Source organism: Schistocerca nitens, chromosome 7 (assembly GCF_023898315.1).
Source record: "Schistocerca nitens isolate TAMUIC-IGC-003100 chromosome 7, iqSchNite1.1, whole genome shotgun sequence".
Taxonomy (NCBI): domain Eukaryota; kingdom Metazoa; phylum Arthropoda; class Insecta; order Orthoptera; family Acrididae; genus Schistocerca; species Schistocerca nitens.
In genome coordinates, this window is record NC_064620.1 from 363,064,208 (window position 1) to 363,078,168 (window position 13,961).

Here is a 13,961-nt window from a genome sequence, read left to right on the forward strand (position 1 = left end):
ACACCACCACTCCTCACACATCCCCAGGTGTCCTAACCTCGCATCTCCTCCTTCCTGTAAATCCTGCAACACACCCCACTACACCTTCTCTAACCAAACGCAATGCCAAATCCCCTCCCACCAACCCTGAGCTCACTGTCTGTGTTTGCCCCGTTGACCAGTCCATGCACTCCAACAATTCCCTCTGCCCCAACCTATGGCTGAAGACATCATCAGGTTCCTGACCATCATCCTCCAGAATATCTACCCCTTCAAACCCCCCCACACCCTCCAGCAAATCCCCTTTGCCACCCACTCTTTCATCTGAATACCTATGGCACATACTCCCACAACCAGGGCCAATTTACCTTAACCCACCTACACTCCCTTGCTTAAACCTCTCTCTCCTCCTCCCTCAGCACCTGTACACCTTCATCTTTTGCAACCCCAGTGCTAAATTTTTTGATGCCTGCACCCTCACCCTCAAACTCTGTAACTATATCCCCAGTGCCCCCATTGCTCAAATTATCCCCTTCTCCCTCTTTCCACACCGATCTCCTCCATAAACTTCCCTCCATCACCTTTGGCCCACATGCATCCATCACACCTTACCATTTATCCTGAAGATTAGGTGTAACCCTCGAAACATGTCGCTAACTAAATAATAAATAAGTAACACAATACTTGACAAAGTTGTGACTGGTAGCGGTAATTTATAAAAAAACTTTACGTATTTCTTGAGACAATCACGGTCGGAAAATAGTCAAAATGGCTTCAAACACATTACCTTACCTCCTCCTCTACCCATCAGCGCCAACCCTCTTGTTGTCCGCCAACCCTCACCCCCATGAATCCCAAATGCAGCCCTGTGGTCATGATGGTGGAGGTGTTGACGGAAGTGAATGCCACCCTGCCCTGGAAATCAGCTTGGACTGACGTATCTACAACAACTCCGGCAATACCTTCCTGATGTTTGTGTTTACAAAGTCTGCCTCCTCCATAGGTCACCTCCTCGCTCAAAAGAAATAGTTCAAATGGCTTTGAGCACTATGGGACTTAACTTCTGAGGTCGTCCCCTAGAGCTTAGTACTACTTAAGCCTAACTAACCTAAGGACATCACACACATCCATGCGCGAGGCAGGATTCGAACCTGCGACCATAGCGGTTACACGGTTCCAGATTGTAGCGCCTAGAACCACTCGGCCACCCCGGCTGGCACCTGGGTCAGGGAGACCCTGATTTTCAGCCATTCCTACCCTGCTGAGCCCTCAGATTCCCCTCCGCAATCCTATTCCTGTGAGCACTGTCGTCTCTACAATCACCACCTCACCCAAAACTGTAAAAAAGAAAAACACCTGTCAGCACTGTAAAGCCTCCCACTTCTTCAAACAGTGTCCTAACCTCGCATCTCCTCCTTCCTGAAACTCCTGCAACACACCTCACTACACCTTCTCTTCCAAATGCAAAGTCAAACACCCTCCCACCAACCCTGAGCTCACTGTCTGTGTTTTCCCCATTGACCAGTCCATCCACTCCAACAATTCTCTCTGCCCCAACTTATGGCTGAAGACACCATCAGGTTCCTGACCATCATCCTCCAGAATATCCACCCCTTCCTACGCCCCCCCCCCACACCCTCCAGCAAATTTTCTTTGCCGCCCACTCTATCTTCCATCTGAATACCTATGCCACATACTCCCACAACCAGGCCCAATTTACCTTCACCCACCTAGACTCCCTTGTTTAAACCTCTCTGTCCTCATCCCTCAGCTCCCTCCCATCCTCCCATCTCCTGGCGTGCCAACAGCAATGTCTCCTATACCTAAACATTCACTCACTGCCTGCCATAAATACCTCTTCAAGCATACTCAGTCGCAGCACCAAGTCGACTCCTTCATCCTTAAAAGAAGCCTCCTCCAACCTTACGATGTTGTCCACACCTCTCCCTATCTCCTTCACCGCATTGACAACCCTCTTCCCCTCACATGAGGTTGTGTCACTATTGGCCACCTCAAGCATACCCCTGTCCGGCCACAACCGCTGCTCAATGACTCTGTCTCCTCAGTGTCTTTTTTCCCTTGCTCACCATCACCTGTGCTGCTGTCTATATTCATCCCACACCTCTTCTCCCCTATGACTTCATCTCCCATATTGAGCGCACTTTCTTCGCATATGTGACTGCTGCCGACCTCAACATCCATAGCTGTGACCCTGGCACTCTTCGGCAGTGGCATCAGTTCCTTGTCACCCTCCATGGTCACTTTGTTTGCCTCCAACAGCACACCCATTGTGAAAGTAACTCCACCCCAGATGTCCTCACTTGTCCCAAACTCCTTGGTCATATCGTCACAGACGACCTCGACCCCATTGGCAGTGACCACCTCCCAGTCATTCTCACCATCCTGTCAATTGCCCCCCTCCTTCTGCTCAACCTGCTGCCCCTCTGAAGTACTTCCATGACTACTGCGATGTCGACTGGGAAGCCTATCAGGAATCCATTGTCTCACTGGACAAAAGCAACCCCCTTACCTTTTACCATCCTTCTGACATCACCGCTATCGCTTTCTTCCTCCAGAAGACCATCACTGACGACGTGGGGACCTACCAAACACATCCACCCTCACCACCCTACTCTTCTTCCACAGACTGTCCTACTCTGTGGGCATGATGCGGTACACTCCTCCACCACTGGCAACTACAATGGCACATCCGAAATCTCCTCACAGCAAAGAAATGCCGGGACTGGTGCCAGACACATACATTCCTCAACTCTGCCCTCCCTGTCAACTCCTCCAAGTACTGGTCTGCCTTCCACCATCTTACTGGTAGCCATACTGACACGCATTACCCTCTTCTCCATGACAACTGCCCCTTCCCTGACAATCTCAGTATGGCTATCTATTTTGCTTCCCACCTCTCCAAGGTCTGCTCTGTTCCTGACAATCCCCATTTCGATCTACTACCTCTTCCCCACAGTCCTTGAATGCACCGATGTCTCTGTCCTGCCACTTGCTGCCAGATTCTGGTACTCGGAGCAGTTACCCCTTCAGACATAAACACCCCTATTATCGCATATGACATCAAAGAACAAACCAACCTCCATCACCTCTTCTTATCGTCCCATCTGCCTCACCTCCACGTTCAGTAAGGTCTTCAAGTCTACCCTCTCCCACCATATTCATCACCGTCTTAACCATCACCACCCCCTTACCCAGTTTGGCTTCCAGCCCTCCTTCTCAGCTGATGACCAACTCCTTAACTTTACCAATCTTCTTTCCCTCCAACTTAACTCCTATCACCTCACTGTCTTTGTTTCTGTCGACCTCCAGAATGCCTACAACCATGTCTGGCATCCTGGGCTCCTCTTTAAACTCAAGACCTACGCTCTTCCCATCAATTTCGTCTGGCTTTCTTTCCCTCCCATCGTCCCTCCTATGTCACTATCCACAGTACCAACTCCCATACTTTCTATTCTACTGCTGGCATGCTCTAAGGCTTTGACCTTTCCCCTGTCCTCTATCTTCTGTATACTGCAGATGTGCCCAAACCACCCACATCTGTTCACCTCCTTCATTTTGCTGATGACAACGCCTTCACAGTCCTTCATCCTACCATTCAATGCTCCCAAAGTACCCTTCAAACCCGCCTCAACCACTTCAGCACCTGGTGCAACCAGTGGCTCCTTCGCATCAACACTTTGAAGACCCAGGCAATCATCATAGGTCAACGTCTCCTTCTGGCACCACAATTCTTACCTCATCATTTATGGTTGTCCTATTGACCTCAGTCCTTCCCTGAAATACCTTGGCCTCACCCTCGACCGCCACCTCACGTGGACTCCCCATCTCCTTATTATCCAACACAAAGCCCACAATAGACTCCGCCTCCTGATACTCCTGTCCGTTCGAGACATGGGAACTACATCTTCCCACCATCCTTTACAACTACAAATCCTTGATCCATCCCATCCTTAGTTATGCCAGTGTCGCCTGCATTTTTGCCTCTTACAGATTCTATAAAGCCCTGTAAGTCCTTGAACACCATGCACTCCACCTTGCCTTCCTTAACTGCCACTTGCCCCCCACGCAGATCCTCTATTACTTCATCCCCTTCCCACATCTTCTCCTTTTCATCGAACACGTCTGCACCCTGTACATCGTCAGCAGATTAGATCTCCCCACCCCCTGGTGTCTTCTACCCTCTCTATCTCCAGCCCATTGCCATGCCTTTACCATAGCGTCTCTCCCTCTCTGCATATTCACACCCTCCACCTACTTTCCCAACGCAACTTTCAGCACCTACCCCTCGAGGATGATTAGATTCACCCTGTCATCTATCAATCCTACCAACTCTAACCCTACCTTCATCCATCCCACTCCTCAGGACTCCCTCTCCCCTCCTCTTTCCTTCCCCTGAGCGGTTTCTCTACCTCCTCCACCGCCCTCCCTTTCTTTCCCGCACACCCCTTCTGTGTCTCTGTGATCCCTGCTGACTTGCCTGCGCTTTCCATCTTCCACCCCTTGGTGCGTCCTCCGATCCCCATTTTCTCTTCATCCCACTCCCTCCAGCCCCTGTTCCCCTGCTGCATCTTCCCCTCCTATCCTTTTCCCTCCTCTCAGGCCTTGTTTCCCCCCTCGTGAGATTCCTCCCAGCAGTTTTTATTCTTCATCTCGTGTGCTCCATATGTTACAGTGGTTTCAAAGCGTCTTCATTCAGGATTGTTTTAATTCTGTGGCCAACTTTTAACTTGTGTGTGTGACTTCAGTGTATTTTATCTGATCCATGAATCGCCAGCTCTGTTTTTTAACTTCATGTCAATTTGTTTAACTCTCCCAAAATGAATGTCTCTGTGTCAATGTATATTTTAACCCCTAATGTCTCCACCTTTTATGTTCTTATGGTCCCCTTTTTATCGTCTTTTATGTGTATCGTTTCCTCCTTTAATTGAATATAATGTCACTCGGCTGAAGGGCGGCGGATTATGCCGCTGCCAGCCCTTCCCTGCCCGTATGGGACAGAGGAATGAAATCAAAATAAAGAAAAGGAAAACTAGCAGTCTCCAGTGACTGACACGCACCTGAAGATAGCTGAACGCATCCCAGAAGAATTGTTGCAATCTCGAAACCCCATAGAATATTCAGTACGCCGGGAAAACTTCAAGAATCACATCTATGAACATTAATTGAGGCTTCTTAAATCTATAGGCCTTACGTGTCACACCATATGCAAGTGGTTTACTAGTCAACTCTTCCGGGTTAAACAGCCAGTTATGATTTGTGGATGAGCGCAATGACACTCCAAGTGCTAAAGTTTGGTTTGATGTATGGCATAGATAATCAAGATCCATCAGCAGATATCAATTATGTACCATGTTAGTGCTAATCTGTAAGAGTAATGAGTAACATCATAAATCCACTATTCTGTATTCAAAATACACACAACAAGCCCCTGGGTAGCCATTAAACACGGTCAGCAGTTTGTCATATCGTTGTATCAATACAACACTCAAACTGGAAACTCAGTCAACCTAGCAAGGCGTGTGCAGCTCACCTCCGTTATGAATTCATCTCCGAACCAGCAGTAGACGAAGAGCTGTGCCAGCATGACGGACAGGTAGCAGCCGAACTTGCCGGCCTCTGCCAGGCTTTCAGCACTCTGAAAAGGAAACAAACGTCTACACATTCATGGACAAGTACTGCAATTGAGGGTAGCAATGCAAAAGCAGAAATGCTGAATTCTGCTTTCAACTGTTCCTTCTGAAATGAAAACCAAAGGATATTGTTCCAATTTAATTCTCGCATCATTAAAAATATGAGAATCAGAATTAATGTTCAGGACCCGATGGGATCTCTATCAGATTCTATGCCAGATTTTTGTGTCAGTTAGACTCGTTTTTACCAGTTATCTCCAGTACATGCCTCGAAAAAAAGACCGTGAGCAGTGGTTGGTAGAAAGCACAGGCCGAACCCGTCTGCAAGAAAGGTAACACATGTAAAGCGTTAAGTTACCATCTAGTAGCGCTGACATCCATTTATTGCACATTCTTATACCATATTCTGAGCTCACCAGTAAAAAAATATTTCGAATATAATGAGTTCCTTCTCGCCAGACAACGTAGATTTCAGAAAGAAAACATGCAAAATTCAACTGACACTTGCCTTCCATCACATCCAGAAAGCCATGGATGAAGGCGGTGAGGTAGATGCGGTATTTCGTGATGTGAGATAATCATTTGACTCAGTTCCACACCTACAAGTAGAAGTTTTCAGAACTTGTAACACTACTGATTAGGTCGCTAGCAGTTTAAAAGTTTTAAAAATTTTGTAGACAGTGGTTTGATTCCTCCTACGAGACTTCATGTCGCATGTGGAAAAAAGGACGTAGAAGCAACTTAAGGTGTCCTCTAAAGAAACTTTGCTGTTCATGTCGTATATTAATGACCTTGCAGATAATATTAATAGTAACCGCAGACTGTTTGTAGATGATGCAGTTATCTAGACTGCTCCACAGATATTTAGATACTGATAAGTTATCAAAGAGGAGGAAAGATAGATAACTTTAAACGTCAAAAACGTGAAACAGTGAAATTTAAAAAAAAATGTATTAACATACACAGCGTAGGTAAAGGAAATGGTAGGCTTCGGTAGAAGACTTGAGAAATGTATTCAGGCTACAAAAGAGATTGTTCACCTATCACTAGCGCGAGCTATCCTAGAGCAGAGCTCAGGTATGTGGGATCCGTACAAAGCGAGACTAACGAGACACATTGAACGTACACACAGAAGTGCACAAATATGTTTGACCATTGAAATAGTGTCTCAGAGATGCTGAAGAAACTGCAGACACTTGAAGGTAGAAACAAGCTATGCCGAGAAAACCTACTTAGAAAATGTCGAGAGCTGGTTTCTAAGGAATTCAGAAAGGTTGGGAAGAAGACAGAATAACAGGTACAGTGGGAAGTACCTTCTGCCATGTACTTGAAAGTGATTTGTAGAGTACAGATGTAGGTGTTGCTGTAGACAGGAAATCAAATACGGAGCGTTATTATACTGAACCTAAAATATACATGGTACAGTATTGATTAAGGTGCCAATCGAACAATTACTTTAATATCAGTAGCGTATTATGGCGTAATGTAAACTGTTTAATCTAAAGGTTCTAAAAATTATATGGAGTTTGTAAGAATTGTTATTTCACAGGGTGTATAGCAATGGAGTGCAAGATTTCAAAATTAAATATCTCGAAAGCTATGATCGATGGACGAGTGGAAAAAAACATATGTTCATCGCGAATGCTGTAAGAATTTTATGCAAGACTTACTCATAATGTTCTATATAATTCGAAAACTTGCTAACAGATGGCGCTGCAGGCAGTGTTGTTCGTACAGTATCCACGTGCATAATTAAACTTGTCGTCTACAAGCAGTCTTTACAATCACATCACAATATTTCCAAAATGTTCACCACTCCCAATATGGAGATGGCGCAAATTAATAATGAAATTTGTCGTCAGAACCCTGTAGTCTGCCAACAGGAATGGATTCAAATGCCACACAAACCGCTGGTTAAAGCTCGTCCAGTCTGGTGGGATGGTTCTGGTAGACAATGCTTCTCAAAGTGCCTCATAAAAAGCAGACACAAGGAGTCAGATGTGGCGAATGTGGAGGCCTATCCATCCCTGCGCCAGTATGGTTGCAATATTCCAACGCACTGACTCTTTTCCTTACTTAATCAAGACAGAGAAACAGCTGTTCGGCGCGATGAGGTCTGGTCCAACCTTGCATGAACCACTCGGTGCCTGGTCGATCCCCCAATATAAATTGTTCGAAAATTTCAAAATAATGTTCACTACTTATCGTTTCTCGCTTTCAAAAAGAGCCAATAATGCCTCAGATACATACTGAAGCCCAAACAGTAGCCATTTGGCTTCACTTCACAAAAGGGGAGATTTTCAGAACCCCAAAATCGCCAGTATTGTTTCTTCACGGCTCCACCCAGGTGAAAGTGTGCATGATCTGAGAACCAGCTTCAGCCAACATCCAGTCCTTCATTATTAATGTCTGTGAGAATCTGGTTCGCAAAGCCTGCCGTCAATATCGGAATAAATCTGTAGATTTGTATGAATTACATACAAACAAACCTACACTCTTCTTTATGTACGTAGACGTCTGTGTCATTATCAAATTAGCCCGATTTAAAAAGGCATAGATTTACTTACAAATATAATGTTTCTCTATAAACAGAGGTTTTTCATGAACGACAGAAACTCTGTGCCCAGTGTTGACGAAAAAGTGATACACGGAGGCAGGCTCGATTCGCAGCATGTGCGCCGAAATTCACTTTGGCAAGTGGGGTTTCGTCTTCAGCTGAACGAGAGATAGATAGAGGAGCGGAATTGGATAGAATTTCGAGAAAATCATTGTGCGATGTAGCATCTCAGATCAATTTTTCAGTAGCTTCTGCTAACAGATTGTGGAGAAACTCAAACTGGAAACTAGCAAAGGAATGGTTTCGCACGGCCTTAACAATTAAAATACTATTACTCGACATCAGTGCAATAATAGGCCCCTGCGTTTTATGTATGATGGAGACCCTGATCATGAAACACAATTTTTTTTCTCATGAAGCATGGTTGCTTTTCTCGTAAGTCTCAGAACAATGCATGTCACAGTTCTGAAAGAGATCAAAGAGGCTCTGCATGATGCGAGAAAACGAGTTTCGGATGTAGTCTTTGGAACATAAACTACTGGACAGAACTTTTTCCACCAGACCAGACAATGCAACACACCACAGCTACATCTGCTAACCCAAGAAAATTGTGGGAAAAGAGGTCACTTGGGCTACCTCCACTAACCTAAGTCATCTGCCTAAAAAATGGCGGGAAAAGAACTCAGCATATGATGGACATAAGTCTTTATTTTTCATGCAGTCTGTATTTAAACAATTAGAGGCAGTACCACAATCAAGTGTGTTCACCATGAGGTCCAGAGTCCAACTGACCTAGTACACCCGGAGGGTGCTGTCGTCCTTTTCATAATGTAATCCAAGATGGCGGTCTGGGGTGGGGAAAAACCGTGGGAAAAGAACTCAGCCTGTGCTCTACGTATGTCTTTATTTAAACAATTTGAGGCACTACCTCCATCCAGTGTGCTTACCATGGGGTCCAGAGTCCAACTGATGTAGTACACAGTACTGCCATCAGAGGGCACACTCATCCCTCCTGTGACGTAATCCAAGATGGCAGATCAGGGTGAGGAAATGGCGGGAACCAATAGGAACCCTTAATCCAGTCATGTGTTAGACATGAGCCAGTAGGATGGCGGTATCTTCTAACATCACTGGAGGTGATATAGGGTAGGTTCAGCAGCTCTGGGACCTCAGTCTTGATCAGTCAGCCAGCAGAAGAAGAAGAAGAAGAACCATGAATCGTCAACATCAGTTGCAATCCTGCACAATTCTGCAGAACAGGAAGAAATGGAAAAGTGAGTATCCCGTATCACATCTTTCTCTGTCCTTAGAATTATTATTATTGATTGTTTTTGCATCTTGGTCCACATGTTATGCTTCATCATCTTTGTTCAGCAGTATTCATCGATGCCTCCAATCCTACATGGTCGAGCGCCAACATGTCGATCTCTGCTGTGTCCAGACCTGTAGCAACCTCGGCTTCCATCTTGTCGAGACCTACAGCGACCTCTAGCCCTGCAGCAGCAACAACCTCCAGCACGTCTGAACCTGTAGCGACCACGTGGGATCCTGTAGCGCACATAGCTCACTTGCTGGAGCAGGACAAGGAGCTGTTGTTGTCTGTCCCACTCATTGATTTCTGTGATGAGGACATGCGATCTGCTCCCAACACATCGAACACTGCTGGTGGTCCTAAAGAGCAGCAAGATGGAGGACAGTACCAACATGTTACCCATCCCAGCACAACATCCCTGTGCTAGTGCAGCCACAGAGTGCACTTGCTTTGGAGAAGAAGGCATGGAGTATACCCATGCTTTTCAGTTCCACACGCAATTTAACTCTCAGTGGAACGAAATGTGTAAACGTTGGTATAGAAGCGCAATATGACTGGGGCTTTTATGCGAGAATGTAAATTGAAAATGCATCGAAGGGTGTTAAAATGCCAATTTACAACTTCGAATGGGACGAAATATGTCATGCAGAGCGCTACATCAGTCAGCAGATGACTACAGAGTATTATCCAACTTGTTCCCCCCAGACATTCGCCTTACTTGGTGTGACACTATCTATTACAACAGTGTATGATGACTGTGCACTATGTGTGTAATCGTGTGACAACTGTGTTTATCTAAGGCACGCCTCAGTTATGAAGTTATAAGATCTGGATACTGCACTACGTCTTGCATTGGGGAGACAGAACCGTTTGTTGCTGAGCATAGACTCTGCATACAATGATGTAAGCAGAACCATTGTTTGCACATGAACCGTAGTTCAGTTGAGCATCGTGTGTATGTTCCGTGTTAGACCTGGTGGACAAAGCGCTTGTTTAGTGCATTGGTTCTGAACTGGCAATAGGAAAATGAACGAGCAAAGGATCAATTTAAAATTTTGTTTTAAGCTTGGCAAGACACTGAAAGAAACACATGCACTGCTACTATGTGTTATGGGGTTCAAGCACTGCCCATGAACTGTGCGCACGTGTGGTTCGTCCGTTTTCGAGGAGGCCGGGAACGTGTTTCTGATAATCCCCGCAGCGGACGACCGGCGACCGCCGTCAGCGCCGAAAACTTGGAGAAAGTGAGGACATTAATCACGAATGACCGTCGATTAATTGTGCGCCTGATAGCAGATGAACTGCAGATGAACCGTGAATCCGTACGGCAAATCCCTACTCAGTAGTTAGGGGAAGAGGATAACGTGTTTCCGTCTAGTGCCACATCACTTGACTGACGATCAGAAGCAGGCACGTTTAAAGGCGTCACAGGATTTTGTCAAAACGGTGCATGCGGCACCCAATTTCGTGAACCATATTCTCACTGAGGATGAAACCTAGTGTCTCCGGTGCTACCCTGAAGCGAAAAGGCAAAGCATGGAACGGCGTTCTCCGACATCACCTCGTCGGATAAAGGTCAGAGCCGAAAAATCACGCATCAAAACGGTGCTCGTCAGCTTTTTCGATAGTCAGGACATTATCCACAAGGAATATCTACCAGAGTGAACGACGTTGAACACTGCACATACGTTGAAATTTTGACCCGTTTCATGCAATGTCTACGCAAGGTACTACCGCAGTACGCACAAGGTTCCTGGTTTTTTGTTTGCGACAACGCTCGCCCCCACACAGTCAATATCGTCAAACAGTTCCTGGCAAAAAAGGCGTGTGATGCAGCTTGAACATCCTCCATACTCGCCGAATCTCAATCCTCCAGACTTCTTCCTTTCCCTCGACTCAAACTCGCTTTAAAAGGAGAGAGATTTGACGATGTTCTTGACATCCAACGAAACGTGACGCGGCTTTGGTACACCATCCCCAAGGAAGGCTATGTGCAACGTTTCAAGGACATGTATAGGAGAGCTCAGTGGTGCATAGTTGTGGGAGGTAACTATTTCGAAGGGTAGTAAGGTAACTGTAGTTCATCTACGTTAATGTTACAGGACTATTCTTCTTCTCCTCAGCGATCACATGTCCTGTACACCACGCGCTGCATCAACTATCTGTTTCCACAGCCTTCTATCTCTCGCAGTCTCTCTCCACCCTGCGGAAATTCCTAAAGCTGCGATGTCCTTCTCTGTGTCATCTTTCCACCTTGTAAGAGGTCGACCCAATGGTCTTGCTGCCTGGTGAGTTCCTAGGACTATTCACCACACTTTACTGTCAGTGGTTGTATATTACATACTCGACCTTTTCAGACTGTATTACCTACTTAACAATGACGATATAATACGAGTTCGGCTCTATATATACCTACCTACTAGCGTGTTGGCCCACCTTTGGAAAGCAAGAACGCAGCGATTCTGCGTGTCACTGAATCGTAAGGTCCTTGCTTTGTTTCTGGAGAGGCACTAGACGTCTACCTAAATGCCATGCGTTTCCTGTAAATTACTGACCAGTTGTTTATGGGTGGGCAGATGGCGTTTAGTAGCGCCCTAGGTTGTTCTATCGGGTTCAGATCAGACGAATTTGGTGACCAAGACTTAATTGTTAGTTCACTATAATGCTTCTCAATCAACTCTACAAGACAGACACAGTTATCCTACTACAATCTGCCACACCCTTCGCGACAGACATCAAGCACGAAGGGACCCACACGTTCCGCAATAAGGTTCACGTACACCACAGCTTCCGTTGTGCCTTTGTTTACTACTACAGGTTACAGGGAAGCCCACGTAACACTGCTGCCATTGGCCAGCACATGTGGCACCGTACGTGTTTTCAGCAGCAGTTCGCCTGGATTACGATGTATCTGAATATGACCAGCGACCTGGTGTAACAAGAACTATTATTCACCCGACCAAACAGTAGTTTTTCATTGATCCACGGCCTTACCTCAATGATACCGTGCCAACTGCACTCTAAAATGACGATATGCCTGGAGCAACGTGGGAACACGTAGCGATCGACTGCTGCATCGATCGACAATGTGTGCCTAACACATGTGCTTCGAAACTCTTGTGCTTGGATCAGCATTGTAATGTGTCGTGAGATATGCCACAAATCGCCACCTATCCTACTTTAAAGAGGGTGCTAGACTCCGACCTTCCTGTTCTGTGATGGGTTTATGACTTCTAACACCTTGTCGCCTATTCGTGGTTTCACCGCGTCTTCAATCACTCTCCACAAACGCTCACGACAGTAGTACGAAAACAGCCAACCAGCTTCGCCGTTCCCGAGTTGCTGGTTCCCAGGCGCCGCCTCATCACGACCTCACCTGTGTCGAAGTCACTCATGTTAGTGGATTTCCCCACTTGGCGGCATTCATTCTCGCAGTGCGCAGCTGTCATCACGCTTCGCCCCTCAATGTTCACTACGGCCGCGCTTTACACTGTGATCAGTCGCATAATAAGAACAGCTTTTCCAAAGCATTTCATTACTCCAAATGGTCAAAGGGTAAGCTGTTGTTAGCATTGTGCATTGTTCTGAAAGGGAACTTTCACGGAAAGAAAATAAATCCCATACAGAAGTAGCAAAATTATTTTTGTGACCAACTAGTTTTCCAGCTATGTCAAGGAAAGTAAAGTAAAAGCTACGTGTTGGAGTTGTTTCAACAATTATTTCTGGGCAGCAACACGTAAGAAATTTGCTACAGATATATCGGTCGGCTGGTCAAAGGCGCGATATAAATTGCCTGTTAATGGAGATATCAACTTATCCATCACCAAAATTATCTGTCAGCCTCTAACAAATACTGTGATGATTGTGTTCACGGCGAAATAAAAAAAGGGGGGATGGAGTCGTCACAGGGGAAACACTTGCTCTCTACCAAGGAGTTTCAACTTTCTATGAAGCTGATTTGTCATATAAATGCTTCTCAGTATTTGATCGCTGCTATTCCTATGAAAAATGTTACTTTCTCCTCTTTATCAGAAGTAAGAGATTAAAAAACCCTAGTCACCGTTTTCAACACTACCTGACAATGGTAATCAAAAATTTTACAAGAAAGGCTGTGAGACTCACTAAGGCGACTTGGAACAGTTGGAAGCAGACTGCAGCCCCGATGGACAAGCTCTGCCCCAGTAGCATGGCGCCTAAACACTTCTCCATCAACTCGGTATTCCTGTGGGCAAATTGATGGAGAAGGAAAAACATTAGCTCTTCGTTCCAAAGAAAGTTCTCATTACTATGCAAAAGAATCTAAGACTGTTCATCAATAAATTGTCTCAGGAAGGGGAAATTGTCCTCTTGTGTCCAACGTAACAGAGCTGCTGATGTACTGTCCAGGAACATTCTCTACTTAAATTCGACAACAAATGTGTATTTTTATTGGTTGATGGAAATTATAAAACCTTTACATGCT

The 13,961-nt window shown here is 45.7% G+C and overlaps 1 protein-coding gene across 1 annotated transcript in view; it reads right to left on the reverse strand.

Annotated features, from left to right (window-relative positions):
• Positions 1–13,961, reverse strand: part of LOC126195639 (odorant receptor 65a-like) — a 119,116-nt gene that overhangs the window by 72,977 nt on the left and 32,178 nt on the right. The window contains exons 3-4 of the mRNA XM_049934264.1: positions 13,622–13,721; positions 5,531–5,635 (exon numbers count right to left, since the gene is read on the reverse strand). Coding sequence (XP_049790221.1) covers positions 5,531–5,635; positions 13,622–13,721 — 205 coding nt within the window. The remainder of the gene's footprint in view (positions 1–5,530; positions 5,636–13,621; positions 13,722–13,961) is intronic.